At 51.3% G+C, this 24,112-nt stretch overlaps 8 protein-coding genes across 8 annotated transcripts; 5 read left to right on the top strand and 3 right to left on the bottom strand.

Annotated features, from left to right (window-relative positions):
* Window positions 1-206: 206 nt before the first annotated feature.
* Window positions 207-1,456, top strand: N7477_006950 (uncharacterized protein; the record flags this gene model as incomplete). Its single annotated transcript, XM_056968613.1, has 2 exons — window positions 207-784; window positions 841-1,456. 2 exons carry the CDS (start codon window positions 207-209, stop codon window positions 1,454-1,456), a joined length of 1,194 nt encoding a protein of 397 aa, XP_056821409.1.
* Window positions 1,457-1,925: 469 nt separating this feature from the next.
* N7477_006951 (fungal specific transcription factor domain-containing protein) lies at window positions 1,926-4,197 on the top strand (the record flags this gene model as incomplete). Its single annotated transcript, XM_056968614.1, has 5 exons — window positions 1,926-1,986; window positions 2,319-2,866; window positions 2,916-3,335; window positions 3,388-3,626; window positions 3,708-4,197. 5 exons carry the CDS (start codon window positions 1,926-1,928, stop codon window positions 4,195-4,197), a joined length of 1,758 nt encoding a protein of 585 aa, XP_056821410.1.
* Window positions 4,198-4,470: 273 nt separating this feature from the next.
* N7477_006952 (t-SNARE syntaxin) lies at window positions 4,471-5,701 on the bottom strand (the record flags this gene model as incomplete). The annotated part of the gene is made up of 4 exons (XM_056968615.1): window positions 4,471-4,503; window positions 4,556-5,128; window positions 5,185-5,366; window positions 5,446-5,701. The coding sequence occupies 4 exons, from the start codon at window positions 5,699-5,701 to the stop codon at window positions 4,471-4,473; spliced, it is 1,044 nt and encodes a 347-aa protein (XP_056821411.1).
* A 783-nt stretch (window positions 5,702-6,484) lies between these two features.
* Window positions 6,485-11,272, top strand: N7477_006953 (uncharacterized protein; the record flags this gene model as incomplete). The annotated part of the gene is made up of 4 exons (XM_056968616.1): window positions 6,485-6,534; window positions 6,597-8,811; window positions 9,052-10,416; window positions 10,466-11,272. 4 exons carry the CDS (start codon window positions 6,485-6,487, stop codon window positions 11,270-11,272), a joined length of 4,437 nt encoding a protein of 1,478 aa, XP_056821412.1.
* Window positions 11,273-12,315: 1,043 nt separating this feature from the next.
* Window positions 12,316-14,321, bottom strand: N7477_006954 (ABC1 kinase family protein; the record flags this gene model as incomplete). Its single annotated transcript, XM_056968617.1, has 2 exons — window positions 12,316-13,519; window positions 13,579-14,321. The coding sequence occupies 2 exons, from the start codon at window positions 14,319-14,321 to the stop codon at window positions 12,316-12,318; spliced, it is 1,947 nt and encodes a 648-aa protein (XP_056821413.1).
* A 271-nt stretch (window positions 14,322-14,592) lies between these two features.
* Window positions 14,593-15,162, bottom strand: N7477_006955 (uncharacterized protein; the record flags this gene model as incomplete). Its single annotated transcript, XM_056968618.1, has 1 exon — window positions 14,593-15,162. The coding sequence occupies one exon, from the start codon at window positions 15,160-15,162 to the stop codon at window positions 14,593-14,595; it is 570 nt and encodes a 189-aa protein (XP_056821414.1).
* A 488-nt stretch (window positions 15,163-15,650) lies between these two features.
* On the top strand, window positions 15,651-16,857 carry N7477_006956 (MBL fold metallo-hydrolase; the record flags this gene model as incomplete). The annotated part of the gene is made up of 4 exons (XM_056968619.1): window positions 15,651-15,878; window positions 15,936-16,083; window positions 16,147-16,512; window positions 16,565-16,857. 4 exons carry the CDS (start codon window positions 15,651-15,653, stop codon window positions 16,855-16,857), a joined length of 1,035 nt encoding a protein of 344 aa, XP_056821415.1.
* Window positions 16,858-18,693: 1,836 nt separating this feature from the next.
* N7477_006957 (uncharacterized protein) lies at window positions 18,694-19,069 on the top strand (the record flags this gene model as incomplete). Its single annotated transcript, XM_056968620.1, has 2 exons — window positions 18,694-18,774; window positions 18,872-19,069. The coding sequence occupies 2 exons, from the start codon at window positions 18,694-18,696 to the stop codon at window positions 19,067-19,069; spliced, it is 279 nt and encodes a 92-aa protein (XP_056821416.1).
* Between the last annotated feature and the right edge of the window lie 5,043 nt (window positions 19,070-24,112).

The following is a 24,112-nucleotide window of genomic DNA, read 5'->3' on the forward strand; positions in this document are numbered from 1 at the left end:
TGACCTGAAACATCCATATCCACCTTAGTTAATATTACTATGGGTCACAGCCCAGTTTCAACTTGTCTCACAACTTCCTCAAGAGCTGCATCATTCATCACTTTACATTGCAGTTTTGGTCTATCCATTTGTCCGCAGCTGGAAGTTGCTTGAAACATTTTTGAGACACGGTCTTCGAAGCTGTGATTCTTACAATAAGATAAACAATGTCGCCATTCTTTGACAGGCTACGCACAAAGGTCCCTCGAAGAGCCAAGCGAAGCTCATTTCTTATGATACACAAGGAACCCATTTGGAAGCAACTTCCAGACAATGTCCTTGTTCGTATCACGTCTTTCTCCGAGCTTGAAGACATTGTTTCCTTGGCGTTGACTTGTCGCTTACTGCACCACCGCATCGCTAAAAATGAATACGCCATCGCTCATGCGTTTCTCGACCTTCACACGCGGAAGAGAAAATTGGAAGTCTACTACGAGGATGGGGTTGAACTGTCGCCTGACGATGATTTGACTTTCATCTCAGAACTCTTCCCGCCTCCGCCACCTCAGTACGCTGTTGGTGAGGGCCACGACGACGCCGGTTATACTTTAGGTTACTTGGCAGACCTGAAAAGATGTTGGTCGACCTGCATACGACTGTCTTACCACTTGGCTGATCATGTTATTCGGCACCATTTGGAAACCGACAGTCTTGCCCGCCCGCTTTGGTCATGTTCGAAGACGGAGAAGGAATACGTGTATAGCAAAGCCGTGGAGACACTGCAGGCTAGACTCCTGCGCCCATTGTAGGTGACTTGCTGTACAAATAGCATCGGACATTGCCCGCTAACCTTCATCACAGAGCTTACGCGATCTTCTTTCTTGAGAACTCTTCAGACGACAGCTTTGACTGCGGTTCATCAGATCATGTCGAAAAATTTTGCACTTCATTCAAAAGACAGCAGGCGATTCTCCAAGGACCTCCCTTTAACAACACTCGGAACATAATCCTAACCGAGCACTGTCTGCAACTCCTTTGCTCGACAGTCCGACGACTTATGCACCCTGAATTTGGCCATTCAACCTCCGAGAGCTGGGTCAGCCTGCTTCTTTTGAATTCGACTATGGAGAGAATTGTTGACTTTTTCCATGCGATTGCTAAAGATGATGAAAAGACACAGACCCTCTCACATGGTCATGGGCACGGGCTTGGGCACGGGCATGTTTCGACTTGGTCCGCCCGCCGAGAATTCTTGTGGCAAATGCGCGATGACTTGGGACATCACATGGCATCATTGAGGAATGTCTCTGCTAAGGAGGAAGATAACATTCTTACTTTGGACCATGTCTGGTTCAAAGCAGCTTATCAAGAAATGGTCCGTCGAGGGGCCATCCCGCATTCACCAGAGCAGCTGGTTCCGGTGCTCTATGGATCCGCTGTGAGACTGGACTGCGCATATTGCGATGAAGATGAGTAGACATATTTTCATTCAATTTCCAAATCAAAAGGCAGTCTTTAAACGACCTTTTTGGGTCCTGGGGGGTTACCATCGGAGCTCCCCGAAAACAATTTGCGCCAGTCTCTTGTGGTCCGGAAATCGGCTCTTCGGATAACCGAGTTGGCCCCCGATCTTCTTTCCAACTCGACACACGAACGAATACATTGTGAGAGTAGACACGACAAGTCTTTTCCTTGCACAAACCGACTGGAAGTCTGTGATAAAGGCACTTTCGCGGCTCTAGGATGGCTACAATGCCGGCAGTAAGTGACCCCTGGGTGCGAAATCGATAAGCATAGCTCACTCAGTCAGTGTGACATGTGTCACAATAGAAAGGTTCGGATTACCATTTGGGCAGTCTCGAGTAATACCAAAGAGGTATATTAAGTGAGATCTTCTACCGCGTAGGTCAAATGCGATCGGCAAGATCCTTGCATGAATTGTATAGATGCGCGGACCGAATGCCCTCGCACTCGACAAGCAAGAGTCCATCGACCACGACTTTCTCGGTATGTAGCCTTTACTAAAGCTCTCGTCCATTCGAAGCTGAGATCAATTAGTATCGACGCATTATCTAAAAGATTAGCAAGACTCGAGAAAGGAGACCGGAATGACTCTATGTTCTCATCACCACCATCAGTGATAGTAAATCATGGCGCTTCTAAAACTGCACCAACATCTCCACAGGCAAGATATTATGACCCTGCAAGGGCTTCTATCAAGAGGAGACATTACCAAGAGACTATGCGTCATGAAATCAGCCCTTTTGAGCAGCCAAAGAGAAAGCGTAGAATATCGCAAACCACCGGGCAAAAGGACCATGATGAACGTCACTCCCTAGGCTCGGCACGCCATGCCAGTGAAGCAAGAGAGTATATTGAGTCCGAACTTCAGTGCAACCTGGCACTTTCCCACGATAGGCGGACTGCGCTAGAGACGGCTCGGAAGTTTGTTGGTCAGCTGTCAAACCCCGGTCTTCAGCGACATGAAGCTGGCCTAATTGAGGATACTGAGATTGATGGGACCTGGACACCACCAACCCTCACTCCCGAGTTTTTGCACATGATGCTGCCAGGTCGCGATCGAAAAACCAACTCCCAGACTATCTCCTGGCCCGACCATATTTCCGATAAGACTTTGGAACGAATGGGACTTGCGATTATAGAACGAAGAGAAAGCGAGCCAATCCTTCAGCTATATCGGATCAACGTCTGGGTCAAGGCAGTTTGCTTCATATCAGCATTGGCACCTATGATCTCCAGCGAGCCGCTCAAGGTTCACTTTAGAAGACTCAAGAAGCAATACGAATTATCCGCGATCGACGAACTGAACTCTATACCCCTCACAGCTCCTCCGAGTCTGGCATTTCTTCAGGCATTACTTTCTGGGGTCCGTATCTTGTCATAATTTCAAAAGGATCAGCTTTGACCGATCCCAGAAACGATTGTACCAGTATCTAGGAAACATGTCATGGTGTTGGATGTTCACGGCTACCGCATCTCGAATTCTTGTCGCTCTCAATTACCACAATATCACGGATACAGAGCCTCGAAACGATGAGGAAGACGACATCCACGCCTGCGTATACACGTGTTATTATTTTGACAAGACTCTCAGCCTGCTGCTTCTTCGGCCTCAATCTTTGCCAGATCTCAAGGTCGATCCAGCACAGTTGATACATATGGATCCCGAGCTTCCGACAACACCCATGATAACAGCGATTGTGAAATTCTCACACTTGAAGAACACACTCGTCAATATTCTTCTCGATACCAAGGAGATGAGGGACATGGAGAAAGCAAGTATCCTGTCAGACCTTGTCGCCCAAGCGCACGCGATACACTCGAGTTTCCAAATAGTAAGTTCACCAAGAATCATTACGATCTATTTATTTGCTGATCTTCTCAAAGCGACGGAGCCGTCAAGAAGTGGAGTTTCCCGACTCCTGGGAGATGCTCCGGCGCGAATGGCTATCGATGGATTTCAATTATTACTCCTTCATCACCACAATCATTCGAGCGCGATCAGCAGTCCTCAAATCTCGCCTGGTCTGTGAGGACTGCCTCTACGCCGCTCGAAAGGCTTTGACTACCCTCCGAGCTCTACAAGAAGCTTTTTCAAACAGTATCACGACCATCGATAGTTACCCGTATTTCCTCACATGTTATGCCACCTTTTAGAGATTTGCTCGAAGAACAAATATCAACACCTTATGGCTGATTTACTTCAGGACAATGCTTCTGTTCCCCTTGTCTCCCTTCTTTGTTCTATTCTGCAATATTGTCGCAACATCAGATCAGCGAGACTTTGAAATGATCAAGAACATCACCGATGATCTACGCCAATTCATCAAGGCGAATGCCTCGATTGGCAAGCTTTATGGCCTTTTTTCAAGGTTTCTTGAACTGTGTACCCCACTGATCAAACCAGATCATGGCATGCTTGAGTCGATGTCTGTGTTTCCGGTTGATGGAAAAATTATTCAAGTAAACTCTTACGCAGACGTATACAGGCGCTCCGGTGATCAAGTAGCGCATCCACTTCCCGGTTCCATTTCTGGCAGGGCAGAGTCGGGTATGGGACAAGGACAATCCGAAGAGCCGCAGTCCGCGGAGGGTTGGAATGATAGTCTGATGTGGGAGGTGTTTGATAATCAGCCTTCGCTGGGGTGGGCAGAGTCAGAGGTGCGGGATGCCATGGCTCGATTGGATGCATCATAGCCATTAGTTGACATATTCTTTTCTTCAATCTAGTCAAGAAGGGTTGGAATAACTTGTTGGTGCAATTAGTACATAAGTTTATATACTTGCGGCTCTTTAGAGAGTACGCAGTCTTGGGAGACATCAAACGAATGAAGCAGGTATCCCAGAGTCTAGCCAAAAGACAAAAAGAAGATGCTCAATGGGTGTGGGGCATGCAGAGAGGGCCGCCGTCCGTTTAGACACGGCCTTATTATAATACAATATTGAAAGAAAGGGTCGGACGAGCGTCTATCAGGAAATCAAGACCCAGAGGAGGAAGAAAATCTATCTCGGTCATTAGCGATGTCGGAGAATGGATAGGCGAGGAATTACAAACCATCAGAATACCAAACATCTTCGCAATGAGCCAGCGATTCCCTGAAACGCGAGTCCAGTATTTCATCAGTTCACGCTGAGCACCCTGCACATTGTCCACGACATCGTCTGTGTTGGCGTCGATGCGCTGAATCATCTCTGATTGTTCGCTGACCATCTGGGCCAGCTGGCCGAAGATACCACCAAGCTCACTAATTGTCCGTTCAATGGCTTCAATGGCTTCACCACGAGCTTGGACATAGGTGTTGCTCCCTTGGGCTTCCTCCATGACCAGCAATTGCTGATCTGATTGCATGGAGGGGCGACCCAGCGGTGAAGGGTTAGATGGTTCAAGCGTCAAGAGATCGGATGAGTTTCCTTGGAATCCAGGTTGAGGCGTGCGGCGCCCAGATGTGTTGTATAAAGGAGAATCGGAGCGCTGGGAATCGAGGGCATTCTGCGATTTAGATGATACAGAAGACACGAAGTTCTCTGTCCTGGTTCGAGATGCTTGGATGTTCTTGGTCCGAACTTCTAGGACCTCCTTAAAGCTAGATCCTACATCGGCTAGCTTCCCTTGCAACATAACGACAACCTGAAAGGTATTCAGTCAGCCAGGCGCGTACGCTTGTCAGGCAGTTCCCAACTTACATTATCATTGTGTTCCCCTTCCTGATCTGTCTTTGGCCGATTAGACTTGGGGTGTTGCGCCTGGGTCAAGGATTGCAAGCCCGCGATCTGCTGGTTCAGGGAAGCAAGGTCTTGCTTGATCACGTAGGTCAATTCGGAGATTTCCACGGGGCGATCATCGAAGAGCGTTTTGCGCTTGGCCACTATTACCGCATCAGTCTTGTTCCAGTTCTCAGACCGCTTGAATCTGTCCAAACTGCACTACAAAGCCAAGGTACTCACATTCTGCCAATCGCTGTAACTTCGAGGTCGTGCCGGTGATTCCTCTTCCAATATCGCGCGCTCGTCGCGCGAATTCTGACCGAGCGCCCTTTCCTCTTTGCACATCGAGCGCTGTGCCATTGGCCTCCCGCCTTTGAGCATCCGTCAACAGAGCCTGGCGCTGCGACCCAACCTTCGAGGTACCGAGGCGCTTCTGAGCTTGGCTCAGAATAGAGCTAAATTCGCTTGTGCGATCTTGGATCGACGGGCCGGTCATGGCGTACGTGTAGACTCGGTGTAAGCGACGAGGCAAGTTCCAGGGCGTATCCTCCGAATGTCAGGGTGAGTGGGGTTCACGGGCTAAACTCCGCTTGTTTGACCCGGTGCGATCGTACAATCGATAAGGGATTATGTAGCGTATCACGATGCACCGACAAGGGTGACGAAGGTTGACTAAACAAAGACACGAGACCTTATGGTAACGAGCAAGAAACAGAGGGAGAAGAGAGAACGGCGACACCCTTTGCAGCGATTCAGCGGCCGCAAATGAAACACGTCGATCGCGGCGATTCAGTCACGTGGCTGTATACGCCGCATGACATAATCAGCACCGCCACTGACCAATTTGTGATGCAGTCGGAACCCCAGACTCCGCGTCAGGGGGAAGCTTTGATACCACTACGTGTTTTGTTCTTTGTTTATTTCCCTTTTGTTTCTGTATCTTTGGTGTCCATGCTTTGTCTCTTTGGTGGAGACACGTCATCCCGGTTCCTTGTACACTAATCTTGTTTCACCCACTTCGGCCCCGTTTCCAGCTAACCGATCTGATCGGCGCCCGCGCTGGCAACGTTGCTCAACGCCAGAACTCAAATACCTGGCGTCTCTCCTGCGCAAGCACAGGGAACTATCTGCAGGCAGTCGCCGTCGTTTTTCGGCTGTCGCATGCTTGTGCTGCTTCTTACTACGGCCGCGCAGCGTCACCTGTCTCGTTAGTCAGGCAGCAATCAATGCTCCTTGCCCAGATTAATTCGATACTTTGACACTACACTCTACAATTCTCATGGCGGACCATAATAATCCTCAGTGGCATGGCCGCGCGGCGCAGCACCTGTGAGTTAATGCCATGCGCACTTTGTCTGTACCTCCTCACACATGCACTAAACATTCTTTAGCCCTTCTCCACCCAACGCGAACAGTCCTCTCTCGCCACCCAGCGGAGGAGGCAATCCTATCTCCTTTCAGACGAATGTCAATCGGGCAAAGACAAGACGTTGGGTCGAAGCAAAGCAATATTCATACGACGGTGGCGATTGGGGCGACGAGGATGATGAGGAGGAAGAGGAGCTGCCCATCCCTCCTCAGCCACCTTATGCTACCCATAGGACCGGTAGTTCGTCGGAGTTGAGCTCCAGGCGCTTGTCCGGACTTGGATTTGGAACCGATGAGTCGCGAGCAAGCCCCTCGGCCGAGGCCAGGGCTGACTCCTGTGGCGGTGATAAAGCTTTGCCGTTCGTTAGACCTGTTGACCTTTACAAGCGCATGCGCGAAGAGAGGCCTTCGGTCGATTCCGGACGTCAGGCTGCGGCCTCGTTAGGTCCAATTGTGGGCCCTTCGGCGCAGACACCTGTACCTGTCAGTGAATCCTCGACAGCAACTCGCGATATCTCTGCAATGGGTTTACCAGAGGTGAAACGCATATCTTCCTTTGGCACCGAGTTTTTAAGTGGTGGTGATCCGATCTCGCAACAAGAGACTACTCCCGAGTCACAGCAGTCCGCCTTGCACCACAATCCCTCCCAAGCGTCTTCCGAAGGGTTCACGTCAGTGGTCCATCAAGCTTTTGATGTTCCTGAAACCCCAAGTTCCACCACTGCTGGCAGTGTGGGACGTTCCAACAGCGATGGGACTTCTGTCATCAGCCCCATCATGAGCAACCGGACGTATCAAGACGACAAAACCCCTACGATCCACGAAGATCCTGCGGAGTCCAACACTCCTACGGGTGCTTCAACGCAGCACGCCGGCGATTACTTCAAGGCTGGTCACCGACGGGATATGAGCCTTCCCAGTCGGGATAACAGCCCCTCGAAGCTACCTGTGGTCATGGATCAGGATCCTCCTAAGTCAGGCCATGGAGAAATCTCGGCAGTCTCTCCGAACCAGAATTACGATCAGTCTCAGACTAGTATTTCGCCTCTTAATCCGGTAGACAAGGATTTCGTCGCACCTCTCAAAATTGGTAGCACTGCTTCCGAGGGGTATCGCGGGGAGATCCCTACGATTGTTGCAGGAAACTCACCGGAAGATGCCGACCATGATAAGCTGCGGGAAGAAATTATGCGTTCCTTGAGCCGAGAGAACTCTCAAGAGCCGGAGGAGCAGCCTCAGTCTCAGAGTGCTCAGGAGGAGTCTATTCCGCATCAGTACGAGAAATTCTGGGATGGGACTCCTCAATCCATCTCTACTCTTGATACTGCTCCCAGACCTCTCGCTTCTGAGTCGAATCCACTCGCTCCTCAAAATCCATATGCTACTGCTGAAACTCCCAGCGAAGATGCTCCTCCAAATAAACCGAAACTGGCAAGGCGATTCTCATGGGAATCATCCGATGGGGAAACTCCTACGCCGCAAATACCCGGTGGCTATACTTCCCCTCCGCCATTGAACGCAGCACTTGCCATACAGGAGCCCGAGCCTATTTCTGATAGCTCTGATCTGCCGGCTCCAGAAGGTCTGTCGAGAGAACCGCCGTTGACGGAAGGCGAAGTTTCTGGCTCGGACAATCAACGCACCGAAAAGCCTAGGCTAGCAATTGTCCTTCCCACGGCTGACAGAAGCCCTCCGCCACCCCAAATTGCCGGGCCAAGAGACAGTCTGCAGCCCGAGGCTGAGGTTTTGGCTGCAAACTCTGGGGTTTCAGATATTAATGAGTCGAAACTTCAGGGCTTCCGCGAAATTCTCGCGTTGACGACTCCGCAAGCCCGAATTCGGGCTTTCGACCAGACGAGGGACCAATTCGCCGGCCTTGACACCGGTCTGACTCATTGGCTCGAGCTTACTGTCCATGACCATCCGGAGCATGCCGGTCTAATCCAGTCAACCCAGAGCTTGTCGGCCGATTTCCCGCGGACATCGCCGGCTCGAAGCAAGTTCCCAAAATTGGGGTCTTTAGGTAACCTCACTGCCCGAGATGAGAGCGCGCCGGCCATCGCCGGCCACGCACGGCGCCCTTCTGGCCATATTGGAACCATTGTGAACAGGCAAAATGTCGCGCAGAGTGGGAAGGATCTCCTTCATACCGCGGGATCTTTTGGTGGCAAGGCGGGTGAGGCCGCCAAGGGATTGTTTGCCAAGGGCAAGAGCAAGTTCCGACCTAGCGGAGACAAGGTAGATACATGATTTCCCTCACCCGATATATGGGAGTCCCTCGAAAAGGCGCGCTGGAAGGTCATCAGGCGGTGTTTCCCGCATTCTGCTTCTTTGTTTGTTTGTTTCCTGGATACCACGATGTAATTTCCCATCGCTTCAGCATTGGAGACTAGAATGCAACACGATTGATGCATCTGATTTCTTCTTTCCTCGTCCCTGTCCCCTTTTGTGCTTTTTCTGATGTTGGTAATGTTGTAGGGTCAATCGACAAATGAAGGACGACGCAAGTCGGGCCAATTCCAGCCCTCGGTACCTTCAGAGGCCACGGATGATCAAGGCAGCTCTTCCTTGCGGAGGTCTCTTGATATTGGGAACCTTCGCATCTTCAAAAGCCGAACTGAGACCTTCACGGACCGTCCTGATGTGAAAGAGTCTTCGCAGGCAGGTTCGGCCGAGAGAGAGCGTGCAAATAAGGGGTTCAAAAGGCGCCGGTCAATGGACTTTCTGCGAAATACGTTCGGTGTTGGTTCTTCAGAGACTCCGAAAACCGCGCCCTCCGACGTGGAAAAGCGCAAGAGTGGCGGGTTCATTGGCAAATCCGACTTTGCCAATGACTTTGAGCAGGAAATGATTGCTGCTTTTGGTCTTTCTCCGACTAACGCCGGTCCTGAAGAGTCCACTACTAAGTATTCGGGGCGGTTGTTAAAGGCTGAGTCTGGGGGTGATATCTCAGGAAGTCAGTTGGCCACTGGTGCGGATAGAGCGTTCTACGAAGACAGGATCCCGCCGGTTCTTCCTAGCCAGAAAGCAAATGGCCGAATCTCGATCGACGTGTCGGGGGCAAAGAACCAACCTAGTATGGATATTTCCCGGCCTATGACTCCGTCGATTCGGCCGGTATTCGATGAGGATGTCGAGCCCTTGACTCCACCAAAGGACTCTCCTCCAAAAGGCCTGCCGTCTCAACATCTCCCTTCGAAAGACGCGTCATTGAAGGACGCCTCGCTGGTACCGCGGCTAAGCCAAGGTCAACGCCAGCAGTCCATCTCGACCCTCGGCGTAGATGAGAGGCAACCTCGCACTTCCTCTGAAGGAGAGCTGGACACACCGCCATCCCCAATCCAGGAGACGATTCGGGAAACAGATGATCCTGTGTACGAGAAACCTTTGCGTGAGGCCAATTCAACCGAATCTTCATTGCCCCTTGAGGAAGACATTTCAAGCTTCGCGCAGATACCGAGACCACCAAGCTCAGCAGAGGTTCTTGAATCAAAGCGCAAGTCCATCAGCGGACTACCACCCTCTGCTCCAGGAGTGCAAAGTCCTTTGAGAAACGAAGTTAGGTACTCTCCGGGAACCAGAAGCAGCATGTTGAGCTTTGGCAGCTGGGGCCGGCAGAGCCAGAGTCGCCCAGCGACTCCCGCGAACGATCTCTCTCGTGGCACTGGTTCAGATGCTCCTGCGCAGAACGGGGATTCAAAAATGGAGAAGCTGAAGAGTTTCGGAAGACGACGGCGTGCCTCGGTAGGTGATCTTCTCACTATCCGTCACGACAACAATCAAGGAAATCTTCAGGATCTTCCTGAAGGAGGCAAGCGCAAACTCAACTTTGGTCGGATCAGTGTATGTGCCTCTCGGTCAAGATCATAGACTCGTCGCTAATAATACCTAGGGTTTATTCAACCGTTCCCGGGAGCCCCAGTCTTCGATTATCAGGAAGGATGACGGCATTCAACCCAACACCAAAAGCCCCGAGTCCAAAGGTCAACCAACATTTCCCACCAACGGACACAATGGCCATCTTCATACCAAGTGGCCCGTCACAGACAAAGAGCTTCCCGCGATGCCGGCTCTTGAGCCTCTGTCAATGGAAGAAGGAGTAGATGTGCCACGCGATGCTCGCCGCGCTAGCCTGTCTCTACAGCCCACTCTTCCACCTGATGCTTTACTTTCGAATCGCTTCTATTCTTCGATGTCCGAAGATGTTCCATCGTCCACTAGACATACTCGAGTGAAGAGCCAGCCTTTAATGGAAATTCCGCCCCTGTCCCCTATCGCCCCCTCAGATCTCAATCTGAATATGGGTCAGTCTCCTCGTTTGCATATGTCCGATGGGCGAGAGTCGCAAGAGCTTCATGCCGAGGAAGCTCGGCAGTCCCAGAAAGAGGAGGGATCTCGCGAGCCAGTTGAATTGCAAGCCCAGCCAGGTCTCTTTCCCAGTCTTGGCGTCAAATCCCGCAAGGAAACAGCAGATCGACCCGAGTATGCCAATACAGTCGAGAGAATCCCACCCAAGAACATCACTGTCTCAGGCGTCTCTGTGCTATCAAATCATCCACATCGTGATAGCTCAGCCCGCACGCTCAATGAGTCTGCCGAGCCAGTCGAGCTCGCAATTACCAATGACGACTCCAGTGAGGAGATCATTATGTCCCCAACTGCATACCCGGGACAAGAATGGACGCCGATGCATTACTAGCGAATTGAACGCGCATGTTATGATACCCTGTCATTTTTGACCGTCATTTTCGACTAGTTCGAGTCACTCGTTTCATGTTCTTTGCCGGGTCTAATGCCTTTATGCACATACACGACTTTGCATTTGTATATTTTTGTGAATTTTTTTTTCGCATTTCTGACGGCTTTGTCTTATGTTTCAAAGCATGTATCTTGTACTTTAGGCAATTTGATCTCCACATAAGCATTGCGCAACCAGCGTGTCGATTGGAGATGGTGCGGAAGATGGCAATTGAGTTGTGGCTCTTTGTGTGTTTATATTCTACATTGTACTTCTGTCAATCTTCTCCTCGTCCTCCTCGGGCAGCAATGTTGGCGGCATGCAGCGCTCTGTCGTCGCTGTAAATCTTGTGAAGAAACTCAACATGATCATGCGGTATCAGGCCACCATATCGAAAAGGGGTTCTTCGGAATCAAGAACACGGGCGTCTATATTTCAACAATTTCCTGTTGGTTATCCATGCCTCGTTGTATTCTAAAGCCCTCGAACTTGAAATCGACCACGTAGGTAATCAGCTCAATTCAAAGACCTGAAGACGGTAGCTTGTTCAAGCCCATTGGAGGGATGTGAGTTTCACCAATGATTTCCAGAATGATTGTAGGTGGGATCTATCATCAGAACGTCATTGACGGCCCCAAAATATTTCTGCTTCTTGGATTTTTGGGGATAGACGCCGTAGAGAGAGTTATCTTATTTGTATATTACTGTGAATACGAAGTGACGAGAGACTACGTTCATTGTGACAGAGTTAGAAGCAGGCAGAGAACGATTTTAAGAACGATGATGGGAGAAGTATCAAGCCTCTATGCTCTAAATAGCAAGTTGTATCATACAAAATGTCATCAACTCCTTTCTTTTGCCATTATGACGCTTGTGAAAGGCCTGCAGTCGATCATGGCGGGTGTTGAAAATCCTAGCCTGATTCAATAGAAGTGAGGAGATGTAGATGAAGATAGGAGATTTTCACTCAAGGCCAGTCATAGAGGGTGTGTAGATAGGCAGATCTAGCCCTCAAAAACATTGTGGTTCAACTCAACGCCCATGTCCTTTGCCATGCTCTGCATCTGGGCCTCGATATCGTCTTCCATCCCACCGCCAAGATGGAAGAATTGTCGTAACTTGGTCCAATAGAACCAGATATCACTGGTCACCAGGACGATACGGAAGATGACGTGGCGTCCTAGGTTGCGGATCTTCTCTGATAATGGTAGGTCGGGGGACTCGGCGAGCGCGCGCGAAGCCCATATGCCTGTGATCTTGACTCGGTTGACTGGCGAGCCGAGGAACTGGTTGTTCCCTTGGACGATGCGGAGGTTGCGGCCGATGAATATCAGCTCTTGTGGCCACTTTGTCCCATCACCTAGAATCTCGCGGATAGCTTTGCGAGCTGCCTGCTGCATCTCGTAGTGACGTTCTTGGAGCTCGCGCTTGCTCAAACCTTGGAGGTGGCGCTGAGTCGACATATCACCGCCACGGTAGGGGCGCAGGAGAGTAGCAGAGGCGAACATATCAGCGTTGTTGACGCCCCAACTCTTAACGATCTCAGTAAGTGTAGCATTATCAAACGCGAGGAGGGCTTTCCAGAAGCGCGCGTACTTATGCCGGAAGCTGGGCTCCATGTGGATGTACAGGCCGTGATCGATGAGGACGAGCTCAGGCTTGCCAGAGGGCTTGCGTCGGATGAATATGTTACCTGGGTGGGGATCGCAATGGACCCATCCCCAGAGGAACATCTGAGCGGAGAAGAGGTCTACCATGGTTGTCATCACGTCCTTGAGTGACAGGCCCAGCCCGCCGCGGTTGTCCTGGCCCTTCCAGTGGTTTCGCTTGGGCTTGGCCCGTAATAGAGGGTCTTGGTCGCCGGGTGCGTTCTTCGCTGCTGGAGGATCTAAGGGTGTTCCATGGCACCCTGGACTTCCTTGCCGCCAGCCGCCACGCCACGTTCGTGTGATGGCGTCTTTGTCCCAGAGGCGTACGCCTTCGATCCACTCGGCCGTCATGACTCGTCGAGAGCTGAGTTCGCGGTAGACTTTCGGTATGTACACACGGTCACGCAGGCGAGGTTCACCGGCGACCAGTTGGGCCATTGTTTCCGAATTGGTAGCTTCGTTTTCGAAATCGGTCTCCAAGGACAACCGCTCGCTGATGTATGGGACCAAAGTGTTGAAAGGAATATCGAAGAGCTTACTGTAGATGAAGGTGACGACTCTAGACCCATCTGTTAGTCTATGTTCCTCTCGTCTGTGCGCGGCGTCAATGAGACTCACTTGAATGCCCAAAGATCCCAACTCAACTGCTGCTCAATCTCATGTTTCTGAATCTTGATAGCAACTTCCCGTCCATCCGGTAGACGGGCCCAATGAACCTGCGCAACACTGGCACTGGCACGTGCCCTGCGCTCCATGACACCCTTGCCAGGCTCACCAGAGAATGAGACGCCAAAGACCTCTTCCGGCGACTTCCCAAAGTCTTCACGAATGGTCTTTTCGACGTCCTTCCAATCATTCTGCGGTGCATCATCAAACATGCGCGAGAACATCTGCTGGAATTCAGGGGGCAGAATAGCCGACTGCATGGCGATAGCCTGGCCCATCTTCAAGTACAGTCCACCATTATGACGTAGAAGATCCGATAAGCGCTCAGCATTGCGGGCGTGCAAAGCTGTAATGGAGCTCGCGAGGGGAGGATGCGGGCGGAAATTGATTTTATAGTCCAATGCGACGATCAGACCGAGGGAGAATGTGCGGGCCGTTCGGGTGAGCGATGAGGCGTAGAACTGTGAGTCGATGCCGTAGATGATGCCCGTGGCGACCGAGACGTAGAATAGTCGTCGCAGCCATTTGCGGGTACGAGTGTATGTCTTTGCGGCGGTTGGTTTGCCTAGCGAGCTCGGTGATGGAGGCAGGAAGGGCTGGAACTCCCTCGTGTGCGCACCTCGGCGAGATAGAGGGCGCCAGAGGCATCGATTTGCGGAGGGCCGCAGCGGTCGGAGGAGTGTCGCGTGCGACATGGTTAATCCAGGACTCGATGGGTATCAGCACATGGCGCAATGTGGACTGATTCCTTAGGGGAAACTGTGTGTGAGAGAGCTCTCTGTTTAGAAAGGAGACGGTTGCGGAGATAAAGCGAGGGTGCGAAGACTCCGGGCTGTCGTCATCCGTGGTGTGGACCGGCGTCGGACGAATGCTATCGCCGTCTTGGTGTTTTAATTTTACACGAACATGAATTTACAATGTACACTATATTCCGGGATAGACACCATTGAAGATGGAAGATATAAATCACAGTTCCTCGTGGTTTGGAGGTGCCAATGTATCACACACGCTCGCATATTCCCTCATGTTATTCGGAATCGTCACCTCCCATAGCTCATCACCCTGAAGGAACTGATATTGCTCCTTACATCCGGCCTCAGACGCCATTGGAAGAAGGACGGGGAGGTTTTTAATCGAGGCTTTCACAAAATTGGCCTTCAAGCAGTTACCAAACTCGGCCAGCGTCTCCGGGTCTGAGCAAATGTGTCGCCCATGTAGCAGTGGAGCGCAGCGTTCTTTGATGATGGTCGCGACGTCGTCGCCCATCTTCAACAGCGCATCTTCTTGGTGAGGAACATCCATGCGCTTCATGAGGCTGCGCACGGCGGGCACAAACGAGTTGTTCCGAGTCCACAGGTCCCAGTGGGGGATGGTTGGCTGACATCCACGTTCACAGATTTCAGTCTGGAATTTTTTGAAGAGATGGCCTGGTCGACCGACTAGGGCTGCGACGACTTTAAAGCATGTCGGTCCGATGGCTGCGACGGGGGTAAGGACGAGGAGGAGGAGGAAGAGGTGGTCGGTCGAAAGGCGCATCACGAAAAAAGACGACCGATGGACGATGCCAAACCTGACGTGAATGTTGCGGGAATCAGGGGACCTTAACTCGTATCAGTTCCAGTCAAGGTTGGGTGAGTTGGGAAAAAGAGCTTCGAACCCCGCGAACCCTGAAAGGCAAAGTGGAGTGCGGAGTTGAAGATGGACTCCACCGGCTTGGAACTTTCCGGTGCATTTCTTTTGGATATGTTTATTCCCTGTTCAGTTGTTGAAGAGCTTTGTGTTCGATGCACGCTCCAGAACCTCGCGCCGTCTCACGTCAGCCGTTTTCTCTTTTATAGTTCCCCTCATCCTGATCCTGACCGTCAGTCGCCGAGACCCAACCCCGAACTAGTATCTTCCTTTCGAGAGGCGCCACCGCTGGAGCTCTCCAGCGAAATAACTCATACATTACACTTACATGCTCCAAAGCTGGCAGCTAGAAAGAACAAGACTGTGCCCAAGCTTTGAAACCTATCGACTCCGCCATGGAACATTTCGACCTCCAAGAAGTGGACTCACTCGAAGCAATGGTCATTATTGACAATGAGCTGGACCCCCTGTCCTTGCCAGCTCCAGAGACGGTGGAACTCTCTGGGAACCTGGTCACTATCGCCATGAGTGCGGGGCATGTTCCTACTGATCGCGGCGGTGCTTACCGAGAGGTACGCATGGAGGACATTTGCTGCTCTGCGCATGGCCTGTCCATCCTCGTGGTAAGATAGAGAGCTTGTACCGTGCATGGACTTTGCTCATGGATGCTGGCGATGTAGACAGCTACCAAGGGCGATAAAAAGCATTCCGTTCTCTTCGATGCCGGCCCGGAAGAAGACATTTGGGAGAGAAACGTGAAGCGACTCCGGCCGGATCTCGCGTCTGTCGAAGTGATCCAATTGTCGCATTGGCATCGAGACCATTCAGGTCAGTTTCGCTGCAATTCACACTGCATCAAATAGCCAATGTGCATGCTCTGACTGATTTCAGGTGGTCTTGGCAAAGCTATTCGAATGATCAAGGAAGCCAAACAAACCCAGGGCATCTCTGACGAGCTCGTCGTGGACGTGCATCCAGATCGGCCCGTCTATCGGGGTATCGCTCTGCCGGAGCTTATCATTTCCCTCGAGGCCGATCCTACCTTTGAAGAGCTGTCCAGTGCTGGCGCCACAGTGGACAAACGAAGTGATGCCCACCTCGTTCTCGATGACATGTTCCTGATCTCAGGCGAGATTCCACGGGTAACACCATACGAAGTTGGACTCCGTAATGCAGTTCGGTTTGATCCCGAGGAGAAGGACTGGTACTCGGACGAAGTCATCGCGGACGAGCGCTTCCTCGCAGTCAACTTGAAGGGTAAGTCTACCCCACCTTTATCTCAACGAGACCGAACGCTGAAACCTTTTAGACAAAGGCCTCGTCGTCTTCACTGGCTGTAGTCATGCTGGTGTAGTCAACACGACAAAACACGCCGTCGATCTCGTCAGTCCCAGGACTCTCCTTCACGCCGTAGTCGGCGGCTTCCACCTCGCCATGAGTGAAGAAGCTCAAATCAACAACACAGTCTCTGACCTAAAACGCCTGGACCCTGCCGTACTAATGCCAGGCCACTGCTCAGGCTGGCGATCGAAATTCGCAATTGAAAAAGCCATGCCGGGAACGTTGGTCCCATGCACGGTGGGCCTCAAAATTACCTTCTAGGGAGGTTGCATCGGGGTCTGGTCTGTCACGACATCTGTCTCGTGTTCCTTGCAGAGGCGGTTCTAGATTTTATGCTCTCCACGTGGAGTCATGCAGAGTGCTCCTCGAGGTGAAACATACCTCGGGTCGCTTGGAGCAACTTGGGCGTTATCTCCAAGGGGTGAGTGGCATCATTAAACCGTTGATCTGCATATTTGGTGGTTCGGGTTAGAAAGTTTAGATCCAGATCACCTGATGGAAGTGTCCCTTGCTGCATTCTTCTTCCGTGCGATCGGGTCGCCGCAATGGCATACTGGAGTTCTAGAGCTTTGTTGGATGTTGTCTCAGTTGTTGGATTTTGGGCAGTTTTGGGGAAGCATTCTGAAGTGGTGTTTGATTTGTGTGAGTCTAATGAGATAATGTAAAGAGTCCAAAAAAGCAATCTGGGCTTGGTGTAGGTGTTTATGGTGTTGGGCGAAATTCATTGTTGATGTGGGTTTATATGTCATCCCAAAGGAATCTTGATACCTTGAAACATATACATGGTCACTGCCTCTGTAAGCATATATTCGATTACAAATGAGCTACGACTATAGAGTCAGAAGGCCAATTGCCTAGCTCAAAACGCTTATTCTAAACAGGTCTGCAGAGTGATTGCTTGAAGCCCAAGGACTATTGGCCCGGAAGCTCTTCGAAACCATAGTTTGCCGAAACTATATATGACACGTACAAATATCGAGCAATTGACCGCTTTAGGACTTGAAGTGATTTTTACCAATTTAAAGTGTCCTCTCGTAGTGTTTCCATGTTTGCCGGCAGGTGGGCACGTTTGAGAGGTACCAATTACATCAACTTCACGTGTAGGTGCAAAATACACAACGTCTAGCAAACACCACACTACACCCACGCCCGGCAGATACAAGTCGAATACTGTGGAACGGTCCGTCAACAGAATGACCATCTTCTGACCATTCCATAGTATAATGTTACGCAGCCAAGACCTCTGGAGCTACCACAGCAGAAGACCTCATCAAGAGCCCAGAAGCTGTCCATTGCCTTCAAAGAACAATCACAGTTGAGCACCTTCACAAGTAGATTACCGACCGGAACCCGCTTCTACCTGGCGTTTTCCGACCAATGGACACCAGACATGACGCTGTCGGGCACAGTGTACAGCCCCCTGCTAAGAGCGATTAGCAGCGAGCCCAGCGGACATAATTGCAATCGCCCTTGCTCCCCCTCCTGAACTCCCCCACTCACCCCGCGGAGACTGAGATCACCAAAGGCAGTGTTGAAGCGCGCTCAAAGTCTACAGCGTCATGGGGAAAGGGGGAAGAAAGGGGGTTTGCCGAGCAACTCATGCCAAGACGATAATGCGAGAGAGAGAGATGCACGGCGTAGTTCTTGGCGAGGCCAAGAACAGGAGCCGGCGATCAAGGGATCAGAGTGTCACTGCATTGTACATTTACTTTTCCGGTGTACCGCTAACCAATGCTGGACAGCTGCAAAGAAGATCGCAGACAAGGATCGTCTCGCTCGGCGTTGGCGCCAAGAGTGATGTGCCCAGAACAAAATTCGAATTGATTTTTGGGACTCGGAGGGATTGTTTCATACACGGTCGATAACTTCAAACCTCACACGTATATTGGAGTTTATCGTTCAAGCTTGACTCGGTTTGGAACCGCCAAGCCACGTCATTGTTTATTTGGGATGAGAGTTTCCCAGGACCTGGAGAAATGTAATTAGAACAAACTTTGATGATATCCCCCCACCTTTTGTTTTGTTTTTTTACTCAATACCGAGAGGCTTCTCGGTTCCGCTGGCCAAGAGTCTGTGGAACCGGAGTCCGTTTCATCGATGCAGTCCGCTGGACGTTTGAATGGGCTCGAGAGGCAATATCTCATTCCCCGGCACGAGGCATTGCTCCAGAAGGGAAACGTATCTGATTGTTTACACAATTCATGCATTGGTGTCATATTTAGGATCCTTAGACTCCCCAGTCTGCATTGATCCGATCTCCACAGCAGATCCCCAGGACCCTTCTGAGGACACCCCTGTCGTGCTTGGCGATGCTGCCGACTCTGACCGCAGGGCCAAAGCCAAATCATACGAACAACTGTTAGTTTGCATTCCCGGAGGCAAGAATAGTATCAAAGACCGAGTCCACAGCCACCAGCCTCTGCAAAGCACGGTACAGTATATTGGAGCCCAGAAGAAGGAAGTCCTTGAATAGTAACACAAGCTGTTGAGACCGTCATCGTCTGCATCACGACCTGGCTGGAGCACCAGGATCATCGGCCATTCGTAAAACACCGATGATTAACTTAGTCGGCCGCCCATCAGGCCGTGTCCGAAGTCTCCCCGAAATCGTCTCGTGTACAAACCGCCCAATGTGTCATGCTATTACAAACGATACAACAAGAGAAACAAAAACAACTCCAAGAGCACGCGTCAATAGCCATAACGACCGTGCATCAGGCACATCAGGCTCTCATTCGGAACACCTACCTGAACGGACGAGGAACCCTGCATCAGACACGCGACGATCTGAACATCGCGGCTCTGTTCGCACGAACCCAGAAATGACCTTACTCTGTCGCTGCATAACATACCTGCTATAACGAGAGGCACCCAGGAACCCCCAACGTAACGCTCCAGGTCCCGAAGCCGGTTTCTCAGCGATCCCGCATTATTTTGAATAAGTGATATGCGCTACTGAGTGCACGCACAGCAGGACAGAGTTCACCCGATGCCCCTTATGAACATCGCGTCGAGTGTGTGGGGAATGTAAGCTCGACTTCTCCTGTCGATCATGGGCCGGACAGGGTCACAACATGTGGCCGTTGTTTTGGAGCGAGACGCGTCGCGAGTGTAGCTTGTGTCATTCCTTCTTATGTAAGATGTCATCATAGTATTCTTGTTCCTGGTCCTTTTCATAGCGGAGCTTGAGATCTGGTCGATAGGGGCTCCAAGCCGTGTGTCTAAGTTTACCCATCTCCCCCATTTGTCTCCTCGAGGCTGTCAAGTACGTATACGCTGAGTACTGGCTAGAAGGAGAAAAAGTCCGAGTACCGTCCGAGTCAGGCATAATCCTTAACTTTATGCCAGATCAAGCAAATTGATGAAAGTAAGATCGTGCTTAGGCTTACGGGGGCAGAGGCTGGGCAACTTTGTTGCTCTTGTTGATCGTCGCAAGGGTTCGTCGGTACAGTATACAGACCAGAGGGCTACAGCCAAGAAGACAGAGCCACACACCACTCAAGTAGACACAAAAACAGCTGTTGCCGGCAATTGAAAGACTTCAGGTACCCGCGCAATTTAGCCGTGTAGGGCTGATTAGCCAAATTACTATTTCGTCTGACACACTGGTGGGTCCGATAACAAAATTTTCAGGAACCCGTCTTAATCTCTCAATGGAGAGTGGCATGCGACAGATGGCCCGAACCAGAATCCACGGTTCCAAGGCCACGCACGAACAACGTAAATCACAAAAACAGGGACTGCTATGACATGTCACAGACTTTCGTGCCGACACCCGCGTTACCGCGTCGGCCTTTTTGGATTACGGAAACCCGACCGACAAGCCGAGATCAAAGAGAAATTCTAACGCCGAGAAAAAACCTGCCGAGGCGCACATATTGGTTCCAGTCGGACACTGACCATTCCAGCCATGGAGGCAATAGTGCCAATCAATCCCGAGGCCAGAAAAAATCAAAGAAAAAAAAAAGAAACCAGAAAAAGCACAGACAACAATAACGCCCGGGAATGGTTTCCGTAGAGACGAACGACGGTAGTTTCCAGTGCCAGAGTGCATATCAACTACTCAGAAGACAATGGATCGAGTTGAGTCGTACTCAAGGGCCATGGCCCCTCTTTGCCAGAAACACCGAACAAAAAGTCCCCCACGGAAAAGTGACGCAGACAATTGATACACAATGCATGAAAAAAAAAGCCTCAACCAAACGTCCCATAATAGCACAAAATAGTATGGTGAAAACTCGTGATGAGGCTTTTTTCCCTCGCCCTCCATTTACACCGATGCTCCCGCTCCAACCACGACCACCACTAACCACGTTCATCTCCTTGCATTATGCATCGTGCATCGTGCACAACGGAGTTAGACGGGCAAGTCAAAAAGTTTAAAGCTTGCCTGCAGGCGCGGGAATTGCATAAATTCCATCCTAGCTCGGCCACCGAAAACCCCGACTTTCTCCTCATCGCTCCATGTTCTGCCCATGGAGAATCCGGTCTAAACTGGGGTGGGGGGGGGGGGTGGAAACCCGAACATGGGACGCTGAGATCGCTTGGCGAACCAGAGGTTGTGGACAGAGTTAAGATTAGCGTGGGACGGTCGAATCAATAGACTAATCGAATAAGGTGACGGTGGGTGAAACCGTGGTACGTACTCGTACAGGTATGACAGTACGAACTAAAGAGGAGGTATGACAGTACGAACAAAAGATGACAGGTACAAGAGACGACGCGTTTTCCTTTTCGCGAGGCGTCCGTATGGAGATTTGACAACAACGGTTTAATCTTCTCCGCGGGACATGGGCGCCCTGGATTACGCTATCCTCGTAGTTGGGATAGTGCAGGACAAAAGCCCATAAGCTGCGCGACACAAAAATGCCTCATGGAGCTCTCAACGGCAAAGCGGACTGTGATACGCGGGTAAAGTAGAGCTACGATTTGGCAGGGCGATCGCCTAGTGGGGCTCCAGTCACGATTACTCCTCGGGCCCACCGGTGAGGGTTTGGCTCAGATGAGACCCATACCTGCCCTCTCTGTGCCGGCTGTGATTGCTGGACATGGGCTGATGATCCATCCCGCTACTGTAGGTACACGGCTGCGTGTGAGCCAAGAATACCTAGGGTGGCTCTTTTGGGTGTAGACTGTGTGGCTTCCATCTGTTTCTGCCCACAGGGAGGGGGGGGTGGGGGATTCTGGAGGAGGTGAGGGCTGCTTTGTTAGAGAGTCAATTCGGGGTCAATTAAGTTCGGGGAAGGTTTCGTGGTATAGAGAGTGTCTTTGTGTGTTTTTGGATGCAAAGAGAAGGTATTGGCGCGATACCTACTTCACCCGATGGGCAAAAGAAAGGAACGGAGGAAAAAAAAAGCAGGTTTGTGTTAGTCATCTGTTTTTGGGACACTTGATTGGCCGTAGGGGCGCATCGTGACTATACCCGAACGGGGAGTTTCATTCCTTCCAGACCGCAATAGGGAACAGCCCGTATGGTGAGATACCGGTAATGAATGATCACGGGGCGTGTTCCTGGAGTGGCATAGTAGGACAAGTGCGAAAAGGGAAAAGCGAAAGCGGCGTGATGACCTGCTTATGACGTGAGAGTTTCGCTCTTATCTTCCCTAGGATCTGTGACAAGAGTGCCGATTCCCAAATTTTGCCCTGCATGCTCAAGGGCGAGAGCGAGAACGACCAGGATTTTCGAGTCCAAGTTTTTTCGTTTCACAGTATCGTAAAAGAAGGACCCAGCTGCGGCTTATCCATGGAACAGCTGTCCCTCGAAGGCTTCTAGAAAACGTCTCGAACAACCGAGCTCATCTGTACACGCACAGCTCTTGGCTCCACCACTTCCTAAAACATACTCCGCAGCGTCTATGCGGATTGGGTGCCGGTGAGCCCACCCTGAAGCTCGCACTTTCTCCGACCTCGATCATGTTCGGCGGCTACACCGATTGTTCGCGGGTGGCAACGGGCTTTCTATGAAGTTTCTCTTACGGCGTGGCAACTGGCCTGGGCCCAATTTATCATGAGGCATTTTCATACTGGATTTAGGGAGGTCTGGGGAATCGCCGTGTCCCAAATCCTTTCACTATGTCAGCGGCGCGATCCCAAAGGCTGAAAGCATCGGATCCCGGTCTGTACACACGTGAGCTTTCGCAGTGACGGTGACGCACTGTCGAGCACACATGCGCATGGACACGAAAATCATTGCCGATTGCCGTCGACTTTACCTCCACAGATGTAATACTACCAGGATATGTAAATCCAGGGGAATGTGCGAGTTGTAGCATTGTGGTTGCAACTCGACATATCCAGCCATCATAATCTACTTGCTACACATCCGCGACAGTCTGCCTTGTGGGACAAAGCTACGAGGTTCCACGGGTCGCGCGTGGGGTCCCTCTCTCAAGTCGATGAGTGCGCCAATTCAAAACCATCTGGCTCTGTGAATGGATAGAAGACTCTCCACCACGACCGATCTCATAGACCCTGTTCCTGTTCCACCACGACACAGAAGTACCTTTGCGACCTATGATATGTATCTAGATAGTCCTGGACGGAAGGACGGCGAAGCCAAAAAAAAAAACTCGTACTTTGTCTCGAGAGAATCGTCGCACTCACCCACCTCATGATCGCGTAAAAGGGCTTGGCTGACGTGGGCAGCACTCAAACGGCGAGAATCCCCCGGAATTGATCATAACTCACATCATCGACCCTCGCACGGGGCTGCCGGAGGACACAGCGCAACGCCGTCGCGTCGCAAGTTTCTGCCCTTCCCGCTTCCCAGCCGCATTTGATTTGGCCCACACGCATACCGAAGCGGTCGGTTTCCCGAACGAGGTTGGCCCCCCAATGATTCACTAATTCCTCCTGATGGGGTTAGCTGTGATAGCTGATGGCTGATAGCTGGAGATGAAGGGGAGATCTCGGAGAGTCTCAGCTCAGAATGTAGACCGTGGATACGGCAACTCGACCTACTGCAGGTAGATTACCCAGGCGCGCTCGCTGTCTGGCCCTCTCTAGCCCTCTATACCCATCTCGACGAAGATTGACGGCCTCGGCCCCTCTCTCATGATTTGAGTTGCGAGGTGTCTGCAATTGGTTCTCCAGGACGGGACGTCAGCCGCGGAACGCGCCGGTAGGGATTCTAACTCGGGTAGACCAAGACATACGTAGAGTGCTGGACAGTATCAAGGATGGCTCGAGCAACCGGGAAGAGATGAACACTACACGGTCATGGTTCGGGGAAGACATCCTGCGAACCCGGGGTGCAGGCTTCGTTCTTCCTTGGGTCGAGGTGATGCCGGATGATCGTAACGGCCAATGGCAGCCCAGACAAAGTACATCTTGGGAAGATCGATAGAAGGTTCGCACTGGCAGACATCCGCGCAGTCCGGCGAAAAAGCTTGCCTCGCAAAGCCGGGATTATACCCTGTTTACAGTAGGCTCGCGCACATCAGACGATCCGAGTTGAGCTACGTGGTGCCCGTCATATCTCATTTCCAATGACTGCCAAATACCTCACGAGGGAGCG

This window comes from Penicillium maclennaniae, assembly GCF_028827695.1.
Source record: "Penicillium maclennaniae strain IBT 15551 chromosome Unknown utg000006l:1.0-2513246.0:1.0-2515036.0, whole genome shotgun sequence".
NCBI classification, from domain to species: Eukaryota; Fungi; Ascomycota; class Eurotiomycetes; order Eurotiales; family Aspergillaceae; genus Penicillium; species Penicillium maclennaniae.